Raw genomic sequence first — 20,252 nt, forward strand, 5'->3', positions numbered from 1 at the left:
TTCAGAGGTTAAGAACAAGGGTATTTCAAGTCCAAGTCCAGGGGGTGTGTGCCCGGGTGCCCGGTGCCCTCGCTCCCTTTTCTGTCACAGCTTGGTCTCACTCCCACCTCCCACCCCCACCCCCCGTGTCACTCATTCAGAAGTCCCTTCTCGCCTGATTGTCGGTTATATGCCAGGTTCTGGGAGATAAAAAGAGGAGTAAAATATAGTTCCTGCCCTTTAGAGGCCAACCAACTTGCTCATCTGCCCTGGATTTGGAAGAATGGAGGTGGGTGGTTGGTGGTGGCTCAGCTTTCCGTGGTGCACTTGACTTTTCCTGGAAGCCACACACTGGAAGTCTCTCCTAGGAGCCCTGACCTGTAGAACGGGAATCCTCCGCACTGCCTACCACGGTGTCCTGCATCCCCGCGATAGGGAACATATCACATCACGTTAATTACACATTATCCTCAGAGCCATCAGACTAGGACACATGACAAGGCTCCTGCAGCCTGCGGGGACAGGCCAGCCCCAGAACGGCCCACTGAGGCCATGCGGACAGGATGGCGGCTCCCCAGCGACCAGGCTGCAGCCTACCCTCCCCTCTGAGCCCCACCTTGCATCCATCCACTCGCCCTTCCTCTTTTCCGTCAGGGAAAAGCCACCATCCTTGATGGCTGAGAAGAATGAGAACAGCACACACGTATGCTCCTATACACAGTGTTTATTTGTTCTGTAACGATTCACATTTTAAACAGCGCTTCCTGACAATGTACCAGCTGGCTCTTATTTAACACAGGCAGTAAGGGCGGCCATTCACATTCGAGGTGGGGGGAACCGCACTAGAAGGGGAGCAAAGTCCCTCTGGGGGTGGGGAGGATGTCGTCTAGGGTAGAGGGCTTGTACGGGAAGGAGAGAGGAGAGACTGGGAGAAGGAACACCCTGGCATTCACTGAAGTCAATACGCTTTCTAAGTAGTGCTTGATTGGCTCTGCTGGCAACCCCAAAAGAGAGGCGCACTTCCTATCTCTGAAGTCTGGCTGGGGGGTTGCCTGCGAGGAGAAGGAAGTTTAGGGACACATTTGACAAGAGACCAGCACGCACACCGATCCGGTGAAGCTTCCTCGATCTTCAGCCACCATTTACTCCCCCTGTACTGGCTGCAGGAGGAAGAAGGAAAACCTAGAGCTTGTGTCCTGTGTTTAGCAAGAGAGATTCAAACTGATCAGAGTCCAGACAACCTATGTGAAGTCAGTCTGCAAACACACCACAAAGAATGTAGCGCCGCTGTTCTCCCTGGCTGCTGCTTAGGTGTTTCTGGGACTCGCCCAGCATAAATATAGTCTCCTGCCCCAAACAGTCCTCCGAAACCAGATCTTCCGTAAACAACTTTGCATTTGACTCCTGCCTGAAGTGGCTGGCAGCCCTGAAAGCCTCCACGTGGTAGAGAACGAGGTGGCCCAGCCCAGGCCGCCACTCAGGCTTCAGGTATTCGGTGGACTGTGAATCAGTCCTTAGAATTCTCTATTAGACTAAACTAGATCCTATGCCCTTCTAGCCAGGCAGATTCAAACCCTAGAAGTGAATCCGGAATCAATCCCAGACTCTTGGGTGTCTCCTGATTGTTCTCCCAAGTTCAGAATAAGCTGGACCCACACGTGCCTTCCAAAGTGTTGAAACCAAATTTGCTTTCAGGGACTTCAGGTGGGGAGGGGGGTGGGAAGGGGGCAGAAACCTGGCGAGGCCAGTCTACAGGCCAGGCAACGTGCCTGCTTACAGCTCTGGCTACCAACCTTCGGTTACGTCACAACACCTACCAGTGGGCAATTCAGACATACCCCTTTAAATCTGGCACCCCGATTTTCTGGAATCTCTTTAGTAACACAAGCTTAAAAGACACAGGCTCAAGTAAGGAGAGAAACCGAGTGCACTCAGGGATGACCTATCAAAACTGTTCGAGAAGAACAGCGGTTCTCCCCCAGCTAACGTGGGATTCTCTGCTATATAAACAATGACCTAGAAGTTTAGGGGAGAACCTGATAAAGTAACAGATTCATACAGAAGAAGGAAGAAATAAGCTCTGGAGGTAATTCTAAAGAACTTCTCCATTTATAAAAGCTATAGTATTTACATAGACATTTTCTCAAAATAGAAACAATGACCTAGAAGTTTAGGGGAGAACCTGATAAAGTAACATATCCACACAGAAGAAGGAAGAAGCAAGCTCTGGGGATAATCGCAAAGAACTTCTCCATTCATAAAAGCTATAGTATTTACACAGCCATATTCTCAAAATACTCTGCTTCAAAGGCTCTACAAGGAAGGGGGGCTACAGGGCAGAATGGTTGCATGCTGGACTCAAGGAGCCAAAGTCCAGAAACAGCTTTGCTCTCATGCGATCAAAGCAAAAACATCCCTGAATAAAAAGAGCAAAATGAGAGGCAGAAAGGAGGAGGCCCACCAGAAGATGCTGAGAAAGCAGGGTGGAGATAAAGGGGCTGAGGCTGCCAGCCGCAGGCGTTCCTGACTTGAGTTTTCCTCTAAGCTGTGGACGGTGCACACCTGAGCACGTCCGAAGTGACCACGGTAAAATGGCCGTGACTGGAGGAAATACCCGAACCACGTCATAACCTATGGACCTTGTCAGAGGTGGGGCGTTTAAACTTCTCCTGTTCCCCTTCTGATAGGAACAGGGTCGTTGTTATGGTCACTGAATACAGAGCAAAGAAACATGTGAGGAGAGAGGAGACAGGAGCCACAAAGCAAGGAAGAGAGGAGGATTCTGGGTGGCTCGCACCATCCCCGTGTCAGCCTCTCTCGCTACTGCAGCCAAGGTACAGGTAGGGGGAGACGAACAGGAGAAATGCCAAGGGGCCCTCCAAGTCAGAGGTAGGCTATCTGGGAGTCTCAAGAGGCCCAAACCAACCAGATGTGTTTCGGACGGATGAGAACCTGGGTCCCTGGAGCTTAGGACATACTTATCTAGAGAAGGTTTCGTCACCACACCAACAGATACACACTCAGGGCGTAACGCACGACAAAATGTTCCAGGGAAGGACTTCACTGGAATTTCCCAGCAAGGGTTCATAAATTAGACACACAAAAAATAACACAAGATTCACATTTCCAAACTATCCACACAGAACACCTAGAAGGGGTTCATTGGTGGGTTGGCAGGGCAGCACCCCAGCCGAACGGATCGTGCTGTTATCCAAGACCCTCCACGTGCCTTCCCAAGTGCTCGGCAACATTCACGCAGACGTGGTGGAGTGGCTGACAGAAGTCATCGTCCCCGGCTGGACAGAGACGGTACCATTCAGTTCACTTCTTCTGAAACTGCAGAGTCCAGCAGCCTAGATCTAGGGAGAAGATTGCAAGTAGCAATGACCTTAATTTTTTTTTTTGACTTTGTGGTAGGACTTTTATTTAATCTTCACACCATGAGAGAAAGGTATGCTTTCCATGTTATAGATGAGGAAACGCTGGCACTAAGAGGGAAGTTGATAGGTATAACTTTGGATAACCAGTAGGTGGCTGAACCTGTGCCCTAACTCAAGTTTTCTTTTTTTTTTACAACTTTATTAGAGTATAATTGCTTCACAGTGGTTAGTTTCTGCTTTATAACAAAGTGAATCAGTTATACATATACATATGTCCCCATATCTCTTCCCTCTTGCGTCTCCCTCCCTCCCACCCTCCCTATCCCACCCCTCCAGGCGGTCACAAAGCACCGAGCTGATCTCCCTGTGCTATGCGGCTGCTTCCCACTAGCTATCTACCTTACGTTTGGTAGTGTATATATGTCCATGCCACTCTCTCGCTTTGTCACAGCTTACCCTTCCCCCTCCCCATATCCAATGACTTTAATTTTTTTCACGGGAGAGACATGGAGGGACCCTAAATGTCAGAATATCCCTCTATTTTCCTGTCCTTTTGTCTAGCCTCAGTGGTTTGTAAGTGTCCCTCCAGAGAGGCCCAGAGACTTTACCTTTTGCCATGATACGCCCTTGAACACTGAACTAGACCGTAGTATTTTCAGAGGGGTGGGAGGGAGCGCTACATTTTGAGCAAGATAATTCTTCGTGGTATGTAACTGTCACAAGCCCTGCACAATGCTGGCGCAACGAGCCCTCACCCGGAAAAGGCCAGGGGTTAACGGTAAAAGCCAGGATCCCACACCTCCAAATGTCTCCTAAGAGAGACGGTACCATTTCCAGCTCAAAACAACTGAGTAGTAGTTCATGGTCATGAGGTACCCTTACAAAATAACACTGGTTGAAAATAACTGTTTCCTGATACCCAGCTACTCAAGAAGGCTCCCACTCCCCACATCTTCTAAAGAGCAGACTCGGGGTTGGTATTATCTGCCTTCAACCCTCAGTAGTAACCAAACATTTCTTTCACAAGCTCTTCACCTGGTAGGGAGAGTCAACGAACTTTATCCTAGAGAGGAATCTTCGCAGCTCCCCGCGGCCAATTTTGGGGGCCGTCTCCTTTAGCTGGACCACTTGGCCCTCCATCAGTGCCCACCGCAGACTAAGCTTGCTGACCACCAGGGGTGCTGGATGCCCTTCAGAGCTTGGCCCTGTTGTCCTGGTAACATAAAAGGCATCTTTCCAGAGGTCGTTGATCCCAACTGAGGAAAGACAAAAGCAAGAGCAGTTAACAAGGACAGGAGACTGGTTTGGTTCGGCAACTGGATTCATTCACTCATTTCCTCCTTCGCTAATTCATAGAAGAAGTTGACTGAGCACTTAATCAACGCAAGGCACTGACTAGACCATGGGTGCCCAGGGGTGCAAAGCAGCAAATTCTCAGCCTCTGTACCTGTGCTTCTCTGAAGCTACTTCTAAGAAAGCCCCAGATCAGGAAGTGAGAGGAATGGCCAACTGTGGCGACAATTTGGTAGAAAAGTGAGCACAACAAACTAGAAATTCTGAGAATTCCTAGACTGTCAGTACCTGGCGGCATAAGCTATGGACATAGCCTGTGTTTATTGTGCCTCATCTATAAACCAGGTATTGTAATAAAAATGGTCTTGATTCTTAATTACCATTACGAAACGTTCACTGAATAACAATTTATGCTACTATTGAAAAAGAGGTCATTTAGATCCAGTCACAGGATTTTGCAAACTCACACCTCCCCGCCGCGGCCCTGCTGAGCACAAAGCCGGTGGGCAGGAGTACTTGCAAGTTCCAGATGAGCTGTTCTTCCCAGTGCAGCCCAGTGGGCCCAGAGTCACAGCACCAACCTCACTTTCAAGGCAAACGAGTTTGTAAGGAGACAGCAAGTCTCTGAATGGCAAGCGAATACGGAAAAGAAGTAAAGAAAGGAACCATGGCCAGCCTGGCCGGCCCCAGCAGGACTGCAGACTCCCAGAGGCCAGCGTGGGACGGGACCCTCCAAGGAAGGGACCATCGGACGATCCCAGACCAGCTGCGGTGGCCGACTTTCCGGGGCTTTGCATTACAGGTCTCTAATATGTGATCCCAGTTTTGCTCTGTGATATTATTTAGATGCACATATAACGCAGAACACTTCCAAATGTTAACGGCGGTTATGAGTGATCAGATTATGGGTGATTTTTCTTTTTCCCTTTTTCTCCTGGCGCCGGTTTCTATGCGATGGTCATGTGCACTTTAGTCCAAAGAAAGTCTCTACTGAGCCTAAAAGAATGCCCTGAGGAAACATCCTGCCTCTGCTTTATCCTTTGCAGTGAATTCCAGGTCCTAAGCTTCTACAAGGTCGAGAAACTAGTCTGATTTGTATTCCCAGCACCGGGCACAGTGCCTGGTGTATGGCTGATGCTCGGTAAACATCTGCTGAAACAGTAGCTCCGTGGACCCTTGGGGATGGGATAACACTGCCCCGCAGCTTCCAGCATGTTTGGAGGCTGTGGGCCCTCACCCCGTGAGCCGGGTGCTCCCCCCAGAGGGCGCTCTCAGGCGACTGCCCCGGGCACCAGGGCCACCAGGGGAAATGCATGGGAGCAGCTCGGCACACTCATCCTGCTGTCACCTGCAGGCACACACCCTCCCCTTGGTGGGATGATGGTATCACCCTCACCACGGCCAGCACATCCCCTCCCCCTCCTCTGTGTACACAGACCCCACCGTCCCCGGGACTTACCCTCTGAAGCCGTCACGGTGCCGGTGGCATTGGCCAGATCCAGAAGAATGGAGGGGAAGGCTGGATGCAGGAGGTACAGGTGGTGAAGGCTGGGTGGCTCGGTTCCTAGGACGACATCCTGAAAACGAGCAACAGTGAGAGCAAAGGTCAGTCCACACACCGGCGTACGATGTCCCTCAGATGAAAGGGTGGTGGAGACGGTGGTGATTACTCATCCCCTGCGATCCCAGCTATGAGGGTGTGTTTGAGAGAAACTCCCACATACCAGAGACATGTCATTTCCAAGAGCAGAAAACACCGATTAAACACTAACTTCTTCAAACCACTAGAGCTAGAAAATGCTTTCTCGCTTATAAGAAAAAGAAAGGAAGAAAGAAAATGGGCATGCCCCAGGAGAGAAACTGATGGGGGCCCTCGCAGTCTGGTGCCAACGGAGTGTTAGGAACAGGTTCTTCCCTGACAGCAGGCAGGGGGGCTTCGTGGAGGCAAACTCTGCATATTAAAAAAAATATATTGAGCCAAAGACATTTGCTTTCACTGGATATTGAAGCCAATCGCAAGAGTCAGGTTAAAAAAAATCACAAAAATCTTATCTGTTCCTGAAATAAACAGGAATGGACCAAACAGAACTCACTAATCATAAAATAAAAATTCCAAGGCCTGAGTGTCAATCTCCTGACCCCCGACGGCAGAAAAAAATGCACATCAGGGACTTCCCTGGTGGTGCAGTGGTTAAGAATCCACATGCCAATGCAGGGGACATGGGTTCGAGCCCTGGTCCGGGAAGATCCCACATGCTGCAGAGTAACTAAACCCGTGCACCACAACTACTGAGCCTGCGCTCTAGAGCCCGTGAGTCACAACTACTGAGCCCACGAGCCACAGCTACTGAAGCCCGCGCGCCTAGAGCCCGTGCTCCGCAACAAGAGAAGCCACCACAGTGAGAAGCCCGTGCACCGCAACGAAGAGTAGCCCCCGCTCGACACAACTGAAGTGAGTGTCAGCCCTGCTTCCACACTGTCAGCAGGGGAGGGGACATGTGTGCGGGAAGCTCGCGGTGCGCTCCCACCGCTGTCACAGAGCAGAAGAGGGCTTTCCCACACACCTCAGGATCCCAGCACCGGCTCAGCTAACACGACAAGGAAATAGCCCAACGCCCTCCTCACTGCCCGTGGCACGGAGCCCGAACTCCTTAGCGTGAAAACCAAGGTCTAATGCCTTTCAACCCCAATCTGCCTTTCTTGGCCTCCTACGATTATATGCCTATGCACCCCATGCTCTAAGAACGTCTGTGAAACAAACACATGCTTCACTTGACTTTACCTGACCTTGGCCAATCTTATTCCCCCTTAGACGTCTTCCTCGTGAGCCCATTTCCACACATGAAAACACTTCTTGTCCGGAGGTCCCCAACTCGATGCCACCTCTTTCAAGAAAAGCTCCCTAATCGCCCCCAACAAAATGACTACCCCCCTCCCTTTGTGCGTCCATCTAAACTTCCTATGTGCACCTCTATTACAGCACTGGAAACATGCCTTTGTTTTGTGGTCATGTATAGACACTTACATTTGACAGTCCTCTGATCCGAGCCCCTCATTTTATTAAAGGAGGAAACCGGGAAGTTAAATGTTAGGTAGATTGCCCACATTCACATGTCAGGGAACTGCAGAGTTAGGACAACCATTTATGGAAATCTGATCCGAAAGCAAGGGACCATGTTAGCATCTTCATTAACGAATAAAGAGCATGAGACTCAAAATAGTTAAGTCCTCGAGCACAGGGCTAATGAACGCAGGACTCTCCTTCTGTCAGGCTACCGGATCGCCAGGGACCATCCGTCTTCTCCTGCAGAGGGCAGCACTGTTCCTAGTTTACCTCGAGGTCCCTGGTACACAGTAGGTGCTGGTCAGCTGTGTTTAACTGGACTAAATCAGGATGAGTCTTACTCAAAATCCCCAGGCACCTTGTAGAGGTGGCCCCGTGCCTCCTCAACCCCGTTAAAGTGCTGCAGGACAGTATTTAAGACATTCTCAAACCTGCCTTCCGTGTATCGGAGCTTCTCTCCCGTGATCCCCCAGGTGAACCCTCACCTTCAGCCCAGCGTCCCCCACCACCTCTGCTTTGCCACCCTGCGGCCCCGCCCATTTCTGAAATCTCAGCTGATTCACCTCAAAGCCCAGCCTCAGCCCCCATGAAACCCTCCCTGCCCACTGCGGACCAGGCATGGTGATTTCTCTTCAACAGCTGCAGCACATAGGAATCATCTGTAAATATGAGTCTAGACTTCACCCTCTACCTACGCCTCCCACCGTCAGGAGCCAGTAGCTGGGAGCCGTTGTCAGCTTTCGCTGCTCAGCGGAAAGGCAAAGCAGACGGAGCACAGCTCAGAAGGAAGCAGGTTCCTGTCCTGCCCACGGGAGGGCTGTTTCGTCTCTACCCACAACTGCTTGGAAGCGCGGCTGGTCTAATAGCACCTCCGGACCCAGTCAGCCCCGACAGCTGCTGCCATCTGATTAAGTGACAGAGGGACCCTCCCAGGCTCACTCACAGGATTGGGCGATGCAGCTGACAGCCCTTCAGCCCAGAAGAGGAAGACAGACTTCTGGTCCACAGCGGCGGCTGAGGTGGCCGGGGTTTCTTCCATGTGACATGGAATGCTGTAACTCCAAGCAACCATGCCAGAGTCCCCATCCACCACCATCACCTGCAGAAGAGAAGACGGTGAGCACAGGCCATCCTCAGAGAGACAGCGGAAAACACAGGCGCACCCAAACAAAAACCCACGGACATGCAAATACCACATATGTTAACAGGCGGAGCTTACCAGATGCAAACAACGGGGTGTTCAGAGAGCGCTAAATAGCAGCTAAGCCCAGGACCCTAGATAGAGTCTAAAGGACTGCAGCCTTCCCAGGTGAGAAGGGACATTATAAGTCATCTAGGCCTCCTCGTGTCCTCAGATGAGGAGATGGAGGCTCAGGGACAGGAATTGACGCTGATTATTCTGCATTCGGGACAGTCCTGGATGGAGCAGCCATCCCACCGTGGAGGGGCTGAAACCCGACCCTCATCCCTTCCCTCCAGCGATGCAGCTGCCACGATTATGATTACGGGGAACATGATTCGGTGACAGCTCTGTCCCGTCCCCTGGGCTAAAAGATTTACAAGTTTGACTCTGTCGTGTGCGTCCTGGCAGGTGCAGCTCAGCCTAAAGGGAGTCTCAAATTTAAAAGAGCATAGTCTGAACAGGCACAAAAACATAAAATTAAGAGAAACATTCACTCCTTAGTTGCATCTCTCAAGGGATAATTAAGGGGATTAGATTTATAATCCCTGGCAACACTTGTGTCTCCTGTCACTCCAAATACCTCACACCGAACAGTTCTAGAACAAAACAGCCTCTCCTTTGCCAAACTCCCCAAGAAACTCCCCCACCACCTCCAGCCCCAGCATCTCCACGGCCTCTCTCCTCAGTGTCTCTGCCTTGCACCTCCTTCGACAGTCCCCTCCCTGTGCCCCCAGTGTCCTGGGCCTGCCGTTCTCTGCCCAGGATCAGACCCTGCTTCGCCGCGAGCAAGCAGAGGGGAAGCAGGCCAGCAGTCCACGATTCCCTTCATTAGTCTCGGGGAGAAAAGAAGTCTAGAGACACTGCACTAAAACACTTTAGCCAGTGACACATATTATTCCATTTAACTGTCACGACAACCCTATGAAGGCAAGACAACCCTTATTACTCCCGTTTCACAGATGCGGAAACTACAGCTGGGTGAGACTGTGTCATCTGCCCAAGGTCACCAATTAGTAGTGGATCAGGGACTAACACCCAAGCCTGAACCCTCAGCATCTCAGCTCTAAACCAACCCGTATGTACCCTTCTTCCTTCATCCTGCTGGGAAAGCCAACGGACATTTCAGTCTCTACCTGAATTATCTTTGAAACACACTCAGGCACTGCTTCCCTCCTGTCCAGCACTGCTGGAAGGCTCTCCCCGAAGCGGTACTTGTGTCCTCAGATCTGTCCCCTACTCAGGACTAAATAACCCTAGGCTCTACGCCTCATCTGAATTCCGCAGCCTGGCCTTCAGGCCCTCCAGCAGCTGAGCGCGTCCTGACCGCTCTGTTAGCAAGGCCCCTCCGCCCAGCCTCCTATATCCATCCAGCAAACCTCTTCTCTCCTCTCGTGACTCTGCACATCTAACGCCCAACCGACGGGAAGCATCTCTCGACACCCTTCCCTCCACCTGCTCCCCACATCCCTGTGGCGTCGTGCGAACTTCCGTTCCAGCACTTACCACGACATATGCGGCACAGGCCCCCCGGTGACTGAACCACACGAGGCAGTGGCTTGTTCTCATTGATGCTGTGTCTCCACAGCCATCATCTGCGCCCCTGGCACAGAATCTCGCATACGTGAGAGGCAGTGATTAAGAGTTTGTTGAAGTCACTCTCAGGGAACAGGGTACGATCGTATATAAACACATATTTCATGCTGAAGATGAACCAAAACGCTCAGTCGATTATAAAAAAAAAGAAATTTTAAAAACTCGAATTCTGCCTGTAATGTTAAAGGAATGAAAACTGTCTATCCAGTCATTAAATCCTCACAATGTACAACCTGACATAAAATCAGAATGACCTACTTGTGTCCTTGGAACACACCCTACCGTCTATCTCAGGAAGCTGGAGCCCCTGCCTGCCTGCCTGCCTGCCCACCCTCCTCCAGAAACACAGTTCAGCTGCAAGGCTCTGCTCACCTTTCCTGCCTTTATGAAGTCCTCCGTAACAGCCTAGCCACCCCGGCTAGCCCACCTTCTGTGAAATCTAGGAGTATGTGTACTGAAGTAGTACATTTATTTATACCTGCCTTTCCCCATCAAGAGACTTCAGAAGGCTCCTGTACATTGAGAATCCAGGAGGAATGCCTGCATAGGAAGGAGGGCAACTAGAAAAGCTTCTGATGCTGTAGAGTTTAGCACTGCATTGTGACTTTTCATTTTATCCATTCAGCTAGACTTGGAGCTCTTTGAAGGAAGAGACCATATTTTAGGTTCCTTTTATCTCTCACGATGCCTAGCGCAGGGCTGGACACCAAGTTTATACTGGATATATGTTTTGACTGATCTTGAGTCCCCAGGTTTTACCTTTTTCAGCCCAACTCCATTCGGTATCTGCAGCAGGAAGTCTAACGTCTCATCATCCGTGAAATACCCAGGAGTAGGCTGGCTGCAAGTGAGAACAACGTGAGTGATCAGAAGCAAAGGAGGAAAAGAGGAGAACCGAACTCCTTCCCGCCCCCTTCCCTTGCACTAGCCCCGGATATCAAGCAAGCATTCTGGGTGACTTTGAAACGTGGGCAAGTGGAACAAAAAAGCAGACATGAGGAGGAGCACACTGCCAACCTGCGCAGGCCTTGGAGGCTCAAGGTCCAGGAAGGTGTGAGATTTTGCCCCTGAAGCAGGACAAGGCCTTGTCTGGTTGTGATCAGGAGGTTGCTGCTGTTGGAATCCGGCACCTTCACTATCTGGAGGAGCTCCACTCCATCACTGAGTTAAACAAGACCCCGACAGTTAGTCTCAGGCTTGGATGAGATTCCTGCCCTGCTTATTCTGGCTTTTGCTCTCAGCGTACATGTTTGCATAGACCCTTGCATGTGTCTTCCACCCGTGTCTTGTCAAGCAGGGCACTCAGTCATTCCGGTTGAATCTGCTTTTCTTGGTTTCTTTAGAAACCAAGGAGCCCTAGAAAATTCAGGCAAGTTCAGAAGGAACTGACAGGAGAAGTGCATCTCACACTGGATGCTCTGGGAAAGATAACAGAGCTGAGGACAGGGGCAGGGAAGGAGACGGAGGTCGGGACAGGATGCCTGAAACTGTCATTAAGCTCGGACAGCTGCTCAGGCTCTACACTGCATCCAATCACTTCTCCCTCTGTACAACCGGGACTACTCTATTTAACATCTGTCAAATGCACTGACACAATGTGATACTGCCTAAGAAAATGCTAGAAAATGATCTGAAGCTTCTGGGAGGAAAAGAACGAAGACAATTATTACCCAGGCCCGGGGTGAAATGAGTAAAATCCACGGTAGATAACAAACAACATGCTTTTAGTTAAGAAATAAACAAGAAAAAAAAATAAGATTTCATGGATGCTGCCCTTGCTTCTGCCAAAGTGATTCTTCAACTAAGAGAAAAGTAAGGCCGATCCTTCAGCACAGTTTTACAAGCAGCTGTGTTAAATAAATCTATCTCCCTACCTGAGGTTCCCCAGTCTCACCCTGACCTGCTCTGACTGCCACGCCAAACATATATCCTTCTTCGCCGCCCAGGTGCGAAGTGATCACACGCCATGGTCACCCACAGGTAGACGTCAATGCTTTATCTCACCAAGAGAAGAGTAACTCCCCTTAACCAGATCAGAAGGTGGTATATGAAGGCCAGCACTGTTTTCCCCCCAAACCTCTGCCCACGTGTTCACCAGCCCAACCAGACAATGACTTGGTCTCACTGGGACGGGGCCAGACGGCTGCCCACCTGTAAATGTCAATGAGCTCAGACAGGTTGGTGGATCTCCGCCTCTCCCACTCGGGCTCGTCTATCTGCAGGGAAGGTGGTAAGCGGTCTCGATTTTGGGCCTGAACAAAAATGTCCCGCAGGGCGACAGCCTGGATATTTCCTAGCAGCACAGAAGAACCAACACGGAGAAGGTGAACTTTACAGCACTCTCCCAGGGTGAGGATGGGAGCGAGAGACCCAGAGCCTGGGCAGGTGGATGGGTCCAACACAGCCCGCCCGGCCCAGCAGGGGATGAGTGGGGAAGTGCTTAAGTGGACGCTGGGCAGAGCTTCTCATTGGAGAAGAGTGAATGCCCTGCGGCAGGGGGCCCGGGCAGAGAAGGTGACAGAGGGCCGGTGTCAGTGACTCCAGCCTTTCTCTACGTCACACAGGGAGGCCTCACCATACACCCATGCGGACAGTAGCAAAAATGAGCCTTGCTTCTTACCAAAGCCAAACAGGACGTAGGCAGCCCCGCTGGTGGTGATGTAAACCTGAGGGCCGATCAGGTTCCCCACTCCGACGATGTTGTACTTCACGGGTCGGCCCATGGGACTCCCTGTCCGGCCAGACACCAGCAGAAAGCACAGATCTGGCTGACGAAGTAAAAGACACGTGTTGAATCCATAGAAGCCTTATCGTTTCCGAATCAAATCATTTCTCTAGATAGTCATTGCTTCCTTATTAGCTAAGAGGTCAGAAACACCTCCCAAAGCTGGAAAACCCAAAGCCAAGCCCACTTCGTTCTATTTCCCTGGAAGTTGGAAAGTGGGGCAAATGCCCCATTCCCTTGTTAGACGGTAGCTCGGGCAAGTTCTCCAAAGCACAGTTGTTGCTGACAAGCAGTCTCCTGAGGCAAAGAACTCTAGCCTAGAGCTGAACAGAGTACAGCCGACCCCCGGTCTCTACCCCCATACCCAGAAATCCCCAGTAACATTTGGTCCCAGCAGAATCAGCGCAGGCAGTGTGCCCCCATCATGACACACACGTCTGGCCCGGCCACTATCAACCTCACTATCAAGCAGAGATCAGCAAACCTCTTCTGCGAAGTGCCAGACAGTAAATATTTTATGTTTTGCCAGCCAGATGGTTTCCGTAGCAGTTACTCTATTCTGCCACTCTAGCGTGAGAGCAGCCATAGATAATACATGAATGAGCAGGCGTGACTGCGTCCCAATAAAACTTAATGAAAACAAACTGCAGGCCATAGTTTGCCAACCCCTGCACTAGAGGATTTTCTCTTGGGAATAGAGTCACTGGTTGGGACATATAAGGACTACATCGATATCTTGACTTCAGTAAAGCTTTTGACAGAGTTTATCATCATGAATTCTTATGGACAAGATAAAGAAATGTGGTTCTCAGTGTACCCTGAGAAAGGGCCAATGCCAACCCAGACGGAGGTTTCAGTGGAATGTCACAGCACCCAGCTATTATCTCATTCCTATTAATCATTCTTATCAAAGACCTGAATGAACAGAATTCAAGTTTATCACAAAGCTGAGAGCGATAGGTAATATGCTGTTTGACAAACTCAAAATTCCCAAAAGTCTTAGACTGGAAGATGGGTCAAAATCTGGAAGAAAAGATTAGGCCGTTAATTAAGACGTGGGTATTTTATGGTAACAAGACTTATCGTGGTGGTCATTTTGAAATGTATAGAAATATCAAATCAGTAAGTTGTTCGCCAGGAACCAACACAGTGTTGTAGGTCAGTTATACTTCAAAAACAAATAAACTCATAGAAAAAGAGATCAGATTTGTGGTTACTAGAGGGAGGGATGGTAGGAGAGAGGATGGGATGAAGGCAGCCAAAAGGTACAAACTTCCACTTATAAGATAAATAAGTACTAGGGATATAATGCACAGCATGGTAAACATAATTAACACTGCTGTACGTTATATACAAAAGTTAAGAGAGTAAATCCTAAGAGTTCTCACCACAAGGAAAAATGTTTTTCTATTTCTTTAATTTTGTATCAATACGAGATGATGGATGTTCACTAAACTTACTGTGGTCACCATTTCATGATGTACATAAGTCAGATCATGATACTGCACACCTTAAACTTATACAGTGCTGTATGCCAATTATATCTCAATAAAACTGGAAGGAAAAAATGAAAGAAGTAGGGAAAAAAGACGGCATTTTAACAGGTTATAAACAAAAACTGATTCTTAGAAAGGCTATCACAGCCTTTGGCTGCATTTATAGATATACAGAGTCTATATCAAAAGAAGCAACAATGTCCTTATGTTGATATAACTGGTTATATTACAAATAGAATACTGTTTTCATTTATGGGTACCATATTATAAAAGAGATACAGACAAAGTGTAGTGAAAAAAGAAATCAAGAAAGAGAGGGGTCTGGATCATTTTGCATGAGGAACAGTGTGAGAAATTGGGACTGTTTAGCCTTGAGAATAGCAGGCTTTAGAGAGACCAGGCTTCCAGCAAAAGGGCTTTCATGTAGAAAGAGGATTAGATTCAGAGTATTCTATGGAGCTGAAGCCGGCACCATGAATGGAAGCTATGAGAAAGCAAATTTCTCACCAATAAGAATTTTCTAGAGTGGGCCAAGAACAAACTGGACTGTCTCACAAATGAGCACTATTGCCATCAGCCTGAGGACTCAGAGGGAATGGGTGCCAATGTATTTGGAACAGTGTATCAGCGACTGTAGCGCAGTGTGAGAGGGTTAACTTCACGGCCTCTAAGGTCCCTTCCCACTGACATGCTAGCCCAGATCCGTTCTCTAACCCCAACCATGTCCAGGTGTCCCAAGCCCACCTCACTCCAGCCCCAGATCTAAGAATGCCGCCCCTCTATATCATAGACCTAATACATCTCATTCCTCCTTCCACATCTGCAGCTCAGAGCAAACACGTTCCTCAGGTTCTTTTTTGCTGGTATAGAGGTCAGAAAAGTCAGTATGAAGGTGAAGCTACTGCTCTGAACCCACCACTTCTCCAAGATTTTTCCAGTCTTGCCTATCATTTTCCAGGCAGAATGGAGACTAGTCCATATCCCCTCCCTGCACCACCATATCCCCTCCCTCCACCACCAAAAAAGGCACAGAGTAGAAGCAGGTGAGAAGCCATTCCTGTAACAGAGCCCCCTTGCTAGGGAGGGTCCCTCAGTCAGACCTGAACTGTCATCCCGTCCACCATCGCTGGCTAGAAGACAGAGTGATGTCAAGGCCAAGATTTTTAAACTTGTTCGGGACACATAAACCTGTTCACTGTCTTGCTACGCTTCTGCTAAAAACCATAATTCCTTTAAAAAGAAACTCCTCGGGCCTCCCTGGTGGCGCAGTGGTTGAGAGTCCGCCTGCCGATGCAGGGGATACGGGTTCGTGCCCCGGTCTGGGAGGATCCCATATGCCGCGGAGCGGCTGGGCCCGTGAGCCATGGCCGCTGGGCCTGCGCATCCGGAGCCTGTGCATCCGGAGCCTGTGCATCCGGAGCCTGTGCATCCGGAGCCTGTGCTCCGCAACAGGGGAGGCCACAACAGTGAGAGGCCCGCATACCGCAAAAAAAAAAAAAAAAAAAAAGAAACTCCTCTATTTGTAGTGAGGTGGATGAACCTAGAGTCTCTCATGCAGAGTGAAGTAAGTCAGAAAGAGAAAAACAAATACCGTATGCTAACACATATATATGGAATCTTAAAAAAAAAAAAAAAAAAAAGTTCTGAAGAACCTAGGGACAGGAGAGAAATAAAGACGCAGACATAGAGAATGGACTTGAGGACACGGGGAGGGGGAAGGGTAAGCTGGGACGAAGTGAGAGAGTGGCATGGACATATATACACTACCAAATGTAAAATAGATAGCTAGTGGGAAGCAGCTGCATAGCACAGGGAGATCGGCTTGGTGCTTTGTGACCACCTAGAGGGGTGGGATAGGGAGGGTGGGAGGGAGACGCAAGAGGGAGGAGATATGGGGATATATGTACATGTATAGCTGATGCACTTTGTTATACAGCAGAAACTAACACACCATTGTAAAGCAATTATACTCCAATAAAGATTAAAAAAAATAATAATAACCTATATGGGAAAAGAATCTGAAAAAGAATGGATATAATATATATGTATAACTGAATCACTCTGCTGTACATCTGAAACTAACACAACATTGGAAATTAACTATACTCCAATATAAAATAAAAATTAAATTAAAAAAAAAAAGAAACTCCCCATACTTTCCACTTTGGGACCTTCTGAGAATCACTCCCTGATGGATGTCATCATTAAAATGTTCCCTACTCCCAGGTCTCTTTATTCACAGTGACTGGAATGCAAAAAGATTATGTGAAGAATTCCTGACATTTTGGTTCGGTCTACTTTGAGACCAGTTGAAGAAAAACAAACAGAAAGGACCCCTAAAGGTGACTAGCCTTCAGAAATGTCGCTCACTGTCTATCTTCTTTTCTCTCACCTCACAAACGTAAAGCCTCATCTGAGGTACTAGAGCAGGGCTCCTGACACCTGTGACTGGTGGAGCTCTCTGGTGGTGCTCTTGACAGAAAACCATAAAGTACTGATAGATTTAATTCCATTCTAAATAATTTTACTTGCAGATTTTGTAACTCCACTCCATATATACACTACAAACATCACAACAAGGTCTACTAACATTAAAATAAGCTATCAAATGAGGCACAACGATCGGGAGCCACATTTTCCCACAAATATTCCTGGCTGATCGTTGTCCACGAGCCTTTCCTGGCAGACTCACACTAGACAGTCTGAGAAAAAGTCTAAGAGAAAGTTTGACAGAAGCTCTGAGGAAAGCTTCAGGAATAAAAACTTAAAATTGAGATAATTCTGTCCATTAATATATTCTTTCCTGTGATTTATGGGGGAAAAAAAAACCTACTATTATTTTATCTGTGCAGAGAATAACTAGTTCCAGGTCACTGGAGTTCCAGCAAAGCCTAACTGAGAAGCATGATTTAGGGACCACTGTACCAGAACCAAAATCTGCAGGCACAGCTTAAACGACAACTCTTTCTTTGGTTGCTGTAGTTGTTACTTGTTTGACTTATATTTTTTTTTCTATATATATCTTATGAGCTTTCTATCCGTCTGTCTCATTGTTTTATAATTGCAATAAAAGTTAAATATATATAGTAAAACCAACAATGTGTACACTTGGTGAAAAACAGGCGCCACTCTGGGCATTTCATATATGTTAGTTCTAATTTTCATAACCATCCTGCAAGTAGAATAACATCCCTGCTTTACATACGAAGTAACCAGGGCTGGGGTAGGCTCTATGGCTTGCCCAAGGCCAAAGGGCAGTAGAGCAGGAATTCAAACATAGACCTATCTGGCTCCCAAGCTCTGCCATGTCGGTCAATGGAACCTGGAAAATGGGTTCATAATGGTAATTTATTCACTTAATTTCACAAAGAGAATTTATTTAAACCTAAGCCCTTGTAATGGGAAGGTTTCAAGCAGCATTTCTAATGATGATACTAGGAAATGACCAAAGTTGACACTTTCCCTGTAAGAGACAAGGACCACCTAACATGGAGCATACCTGCAATTCCCCAATGACCAGAACTGCGAGATCTCTAATGCCATCTTCATCCAGGTCTGGCAGCACCACGCCTGGGGCAGCCAGGGTACCGTTGGGTAAGTAGTGTGGGTCTAAAGTCCAAATGGCTTTCCCTGGGGAAAGATAAGTACACTCATCACAATTAGGGATTTCTGCCTCTGCAAAAGGCAGATGCAATGCTCCCAGGCCAGAAAAGAGACTCAACAGGCTGAATGACAGACAGCAACTCCTACATACTTTTTCCTTTCATTTTTATCTTACTGGGGAGAAATGGAGCAGGGAGTATGAACTGAAATCCTCAAGTATCTGGCTAACAAGCCCATGTAATAACTTCACACCTGAATTTTTTAGGTAACATGGACATGCTGAAGACTCTCTAAGAAAGAAGAGCCCACTTGTCTGGGGTGGAGGAATTGATCTGTTAGAGATGATTCCAACTCCTAAGGAACCATCCAGGGTTCTGTTTGGGCAGCCAAACAGAAGCTCAACTCGCTGCTTCTACCATATGTTCATATAAGTAGAGAAATCATAAAAGGGTTTCAAGATGAATTCAGTGCTGGAGCTAACTCACACGCAATTTTTTTTCACTCAGAAGAACCCCACTCCCAAATTCCAACCTTTACAACTAGGAAGGAGGCTATTTTACTCAGCTTCACTCAAGTCGAAGGTTAATGAGCATACTGGAAGTATAAGACTCTGTAAGGAGCCTTCATTATATTTGATTCTCTTCCATTCCTTTTGTCACGTATGTCTGAATGTGATAAAAAGATAAAAGAGGCCAAATCAACATGCCTCCACAAACCTTAGTTTCTTCACTGGCATATTTTTCAGTGGTTAACGCCCAAGTTTACATATGAACCCTTGTGTGTCAAATATTGAATACAAAGAGAAAAAGCTCCATGGTCTTCTATACAAAGAACAGAGAAGGGAGATTACTTAGAAACTGAAAGCCTTGGGATAGGTTCTGTTTGGATAACTGAGTTTAGCCCCATCCTATCACCAAGCAGGTTGAACCATGGATCTATTACTCACGCTGCTCAAACCCTTTCTCCTTATTTCCCTTAATATCCACCTTGCAGAGAGGAAATCAGACCTCCCACCATGGGAGAGTGGAACGGTCCCTTCCCTACCAGACTGTTCTAACCTGAGATTAGGCCTCCCAGGAACAGGGATCTCTCGTGGTCAGTAATTTTTTTTTTTTTTTTTTTTTTTTTTTTTGGCTGTGTTGGGTCTTCGTTGCTGCGCGTGGGCTTTTCTCTAGTTGCAGCGAGCGGGGTTACTCTTCGTTGTAATGCGCGGGCTTCTCATTGCGGTGGCTTCTCTTGTTGCGGAGCACGGGCTCCAGGCGCACAGGCTTCAGTAGTTGTGGCACGCAGATTCAGTAGCTGTGGCACACGGACTCAGTAGTTGTGGCTCGTGGGCTCTAGAGCACAGGCTCACTAGTTGTGGCACACGGGCTTAGTTGCTCCACGGCACATGGGATCTTCCCAGACCAGGCACGAACCCGTGTCCCCTACACTGGCAGGCGGATTCTCAACCACTGTGCCACCAGGGAAGCCCCGCAGTCAGTGATGTTTACCTGATGTCGCGTTGAATGCGCTGAACATCTTGTGTGTCCCCGTCACAAGGCAGATGGTTTCGGCCACTCTCCCTGGCATTAGATCCAGACAGGTAATATCTCGGGCCTCCTCGGGGAGGGGACTAGACCAGAGCGTACTGCCATTCATCCCCGAAAGGCACACGAGGACAGCAGGTGGCCTTGAGACACCTAAAAGCACATAAGAGACAAGAAAGGGCAGGAGGCAGAGGAGATAAGGAGGAGAGATGAGCGGGAGGCGGGGCTCGAAAACCAAAAGGAAACAGAGGTAAGGCAGCAGCTTAGACCTGTGTGCTCAGCTCCCTCCTGTATTTCTGGCAACGAGGTCTGCAAACAGAGTACTTGTCACACCTGTTCAACACATCTCGCATGTAGGACGACATCCTCCAGGCAACCCGTGTGCACCTCTACTCTCCCAACACACT

At 48.5% G+C, this 20,252-nt stretch overlaps 1 protein-coding gene across 2 annotated transcripts in view; it reads right to left on the reverse strand.

Moving 5' to 3' along the window:
* Positions 1–693: 693 nt before the first annotated feature.
* Positions 694–20,252, reverse strand: part of FAM234B (family with sequence similarity 234 member B) — a 35,987-nt gene continuing 16,428 nt past the window's right edge. Inside the window, exons 4-13 of one of the 2 annotated variants that reach the window (XM_082635467.1) lie at positions 19,810–19,998; positions 18,213–18,343; positions 13,113–13,260; positions 12,644–12,785; positions 11,510–11,653; positions 11,252–11,333; positions 8,660–8,815; positions 6,112–6,229; positions 4,395–4,615; positions 694–3,338 (exon numbers count right to left, since the gene is read on the reverse strand). In XM_082635467.1, coding sequence (XP_082491593.1) covers positions 3,333–3,338; positions 4,395–4,615; positions 6,112–6,229; positions 8,660–8,815; positions 11,252–11,333; positions 11,510–11,653; positions 12,644–12,785; positions 13,113–13,260; positions 18,213–18,343; positions 19,810–19,998 — 1,337 coding nt within the window. In that variant the 3' untranslated portion in view covers positions 694–3,332. Of the gene's footprint in view, positions 3,339–3,737; positions 4,616–6,111; positions 6,230–8,659; positions 8,816–11,251; positions 11,334–11,509; positions 11,654–12,643; positions 12,786–13,112; positions 13,261–18,212; positions 18,344–19,809; positions 19,999–20,252 lie in introns of those variants that run through there. The other variant, XM_082635466.1, reaches the window with a different exon arrangement.

This window comes from Mesoplodon mirus, assembly GCF_964341445.2.
Source record: "Mesoplodon mirus genome assembly, chromosome: 11".
In the NCBI taxonomy this organism is placed as follows: Eukaryota; Metazoa; Chordata; class Mammalia; order Artiodactyla; family Ziphiidae; genus Mesoplodon; species Mesoplodon mirus.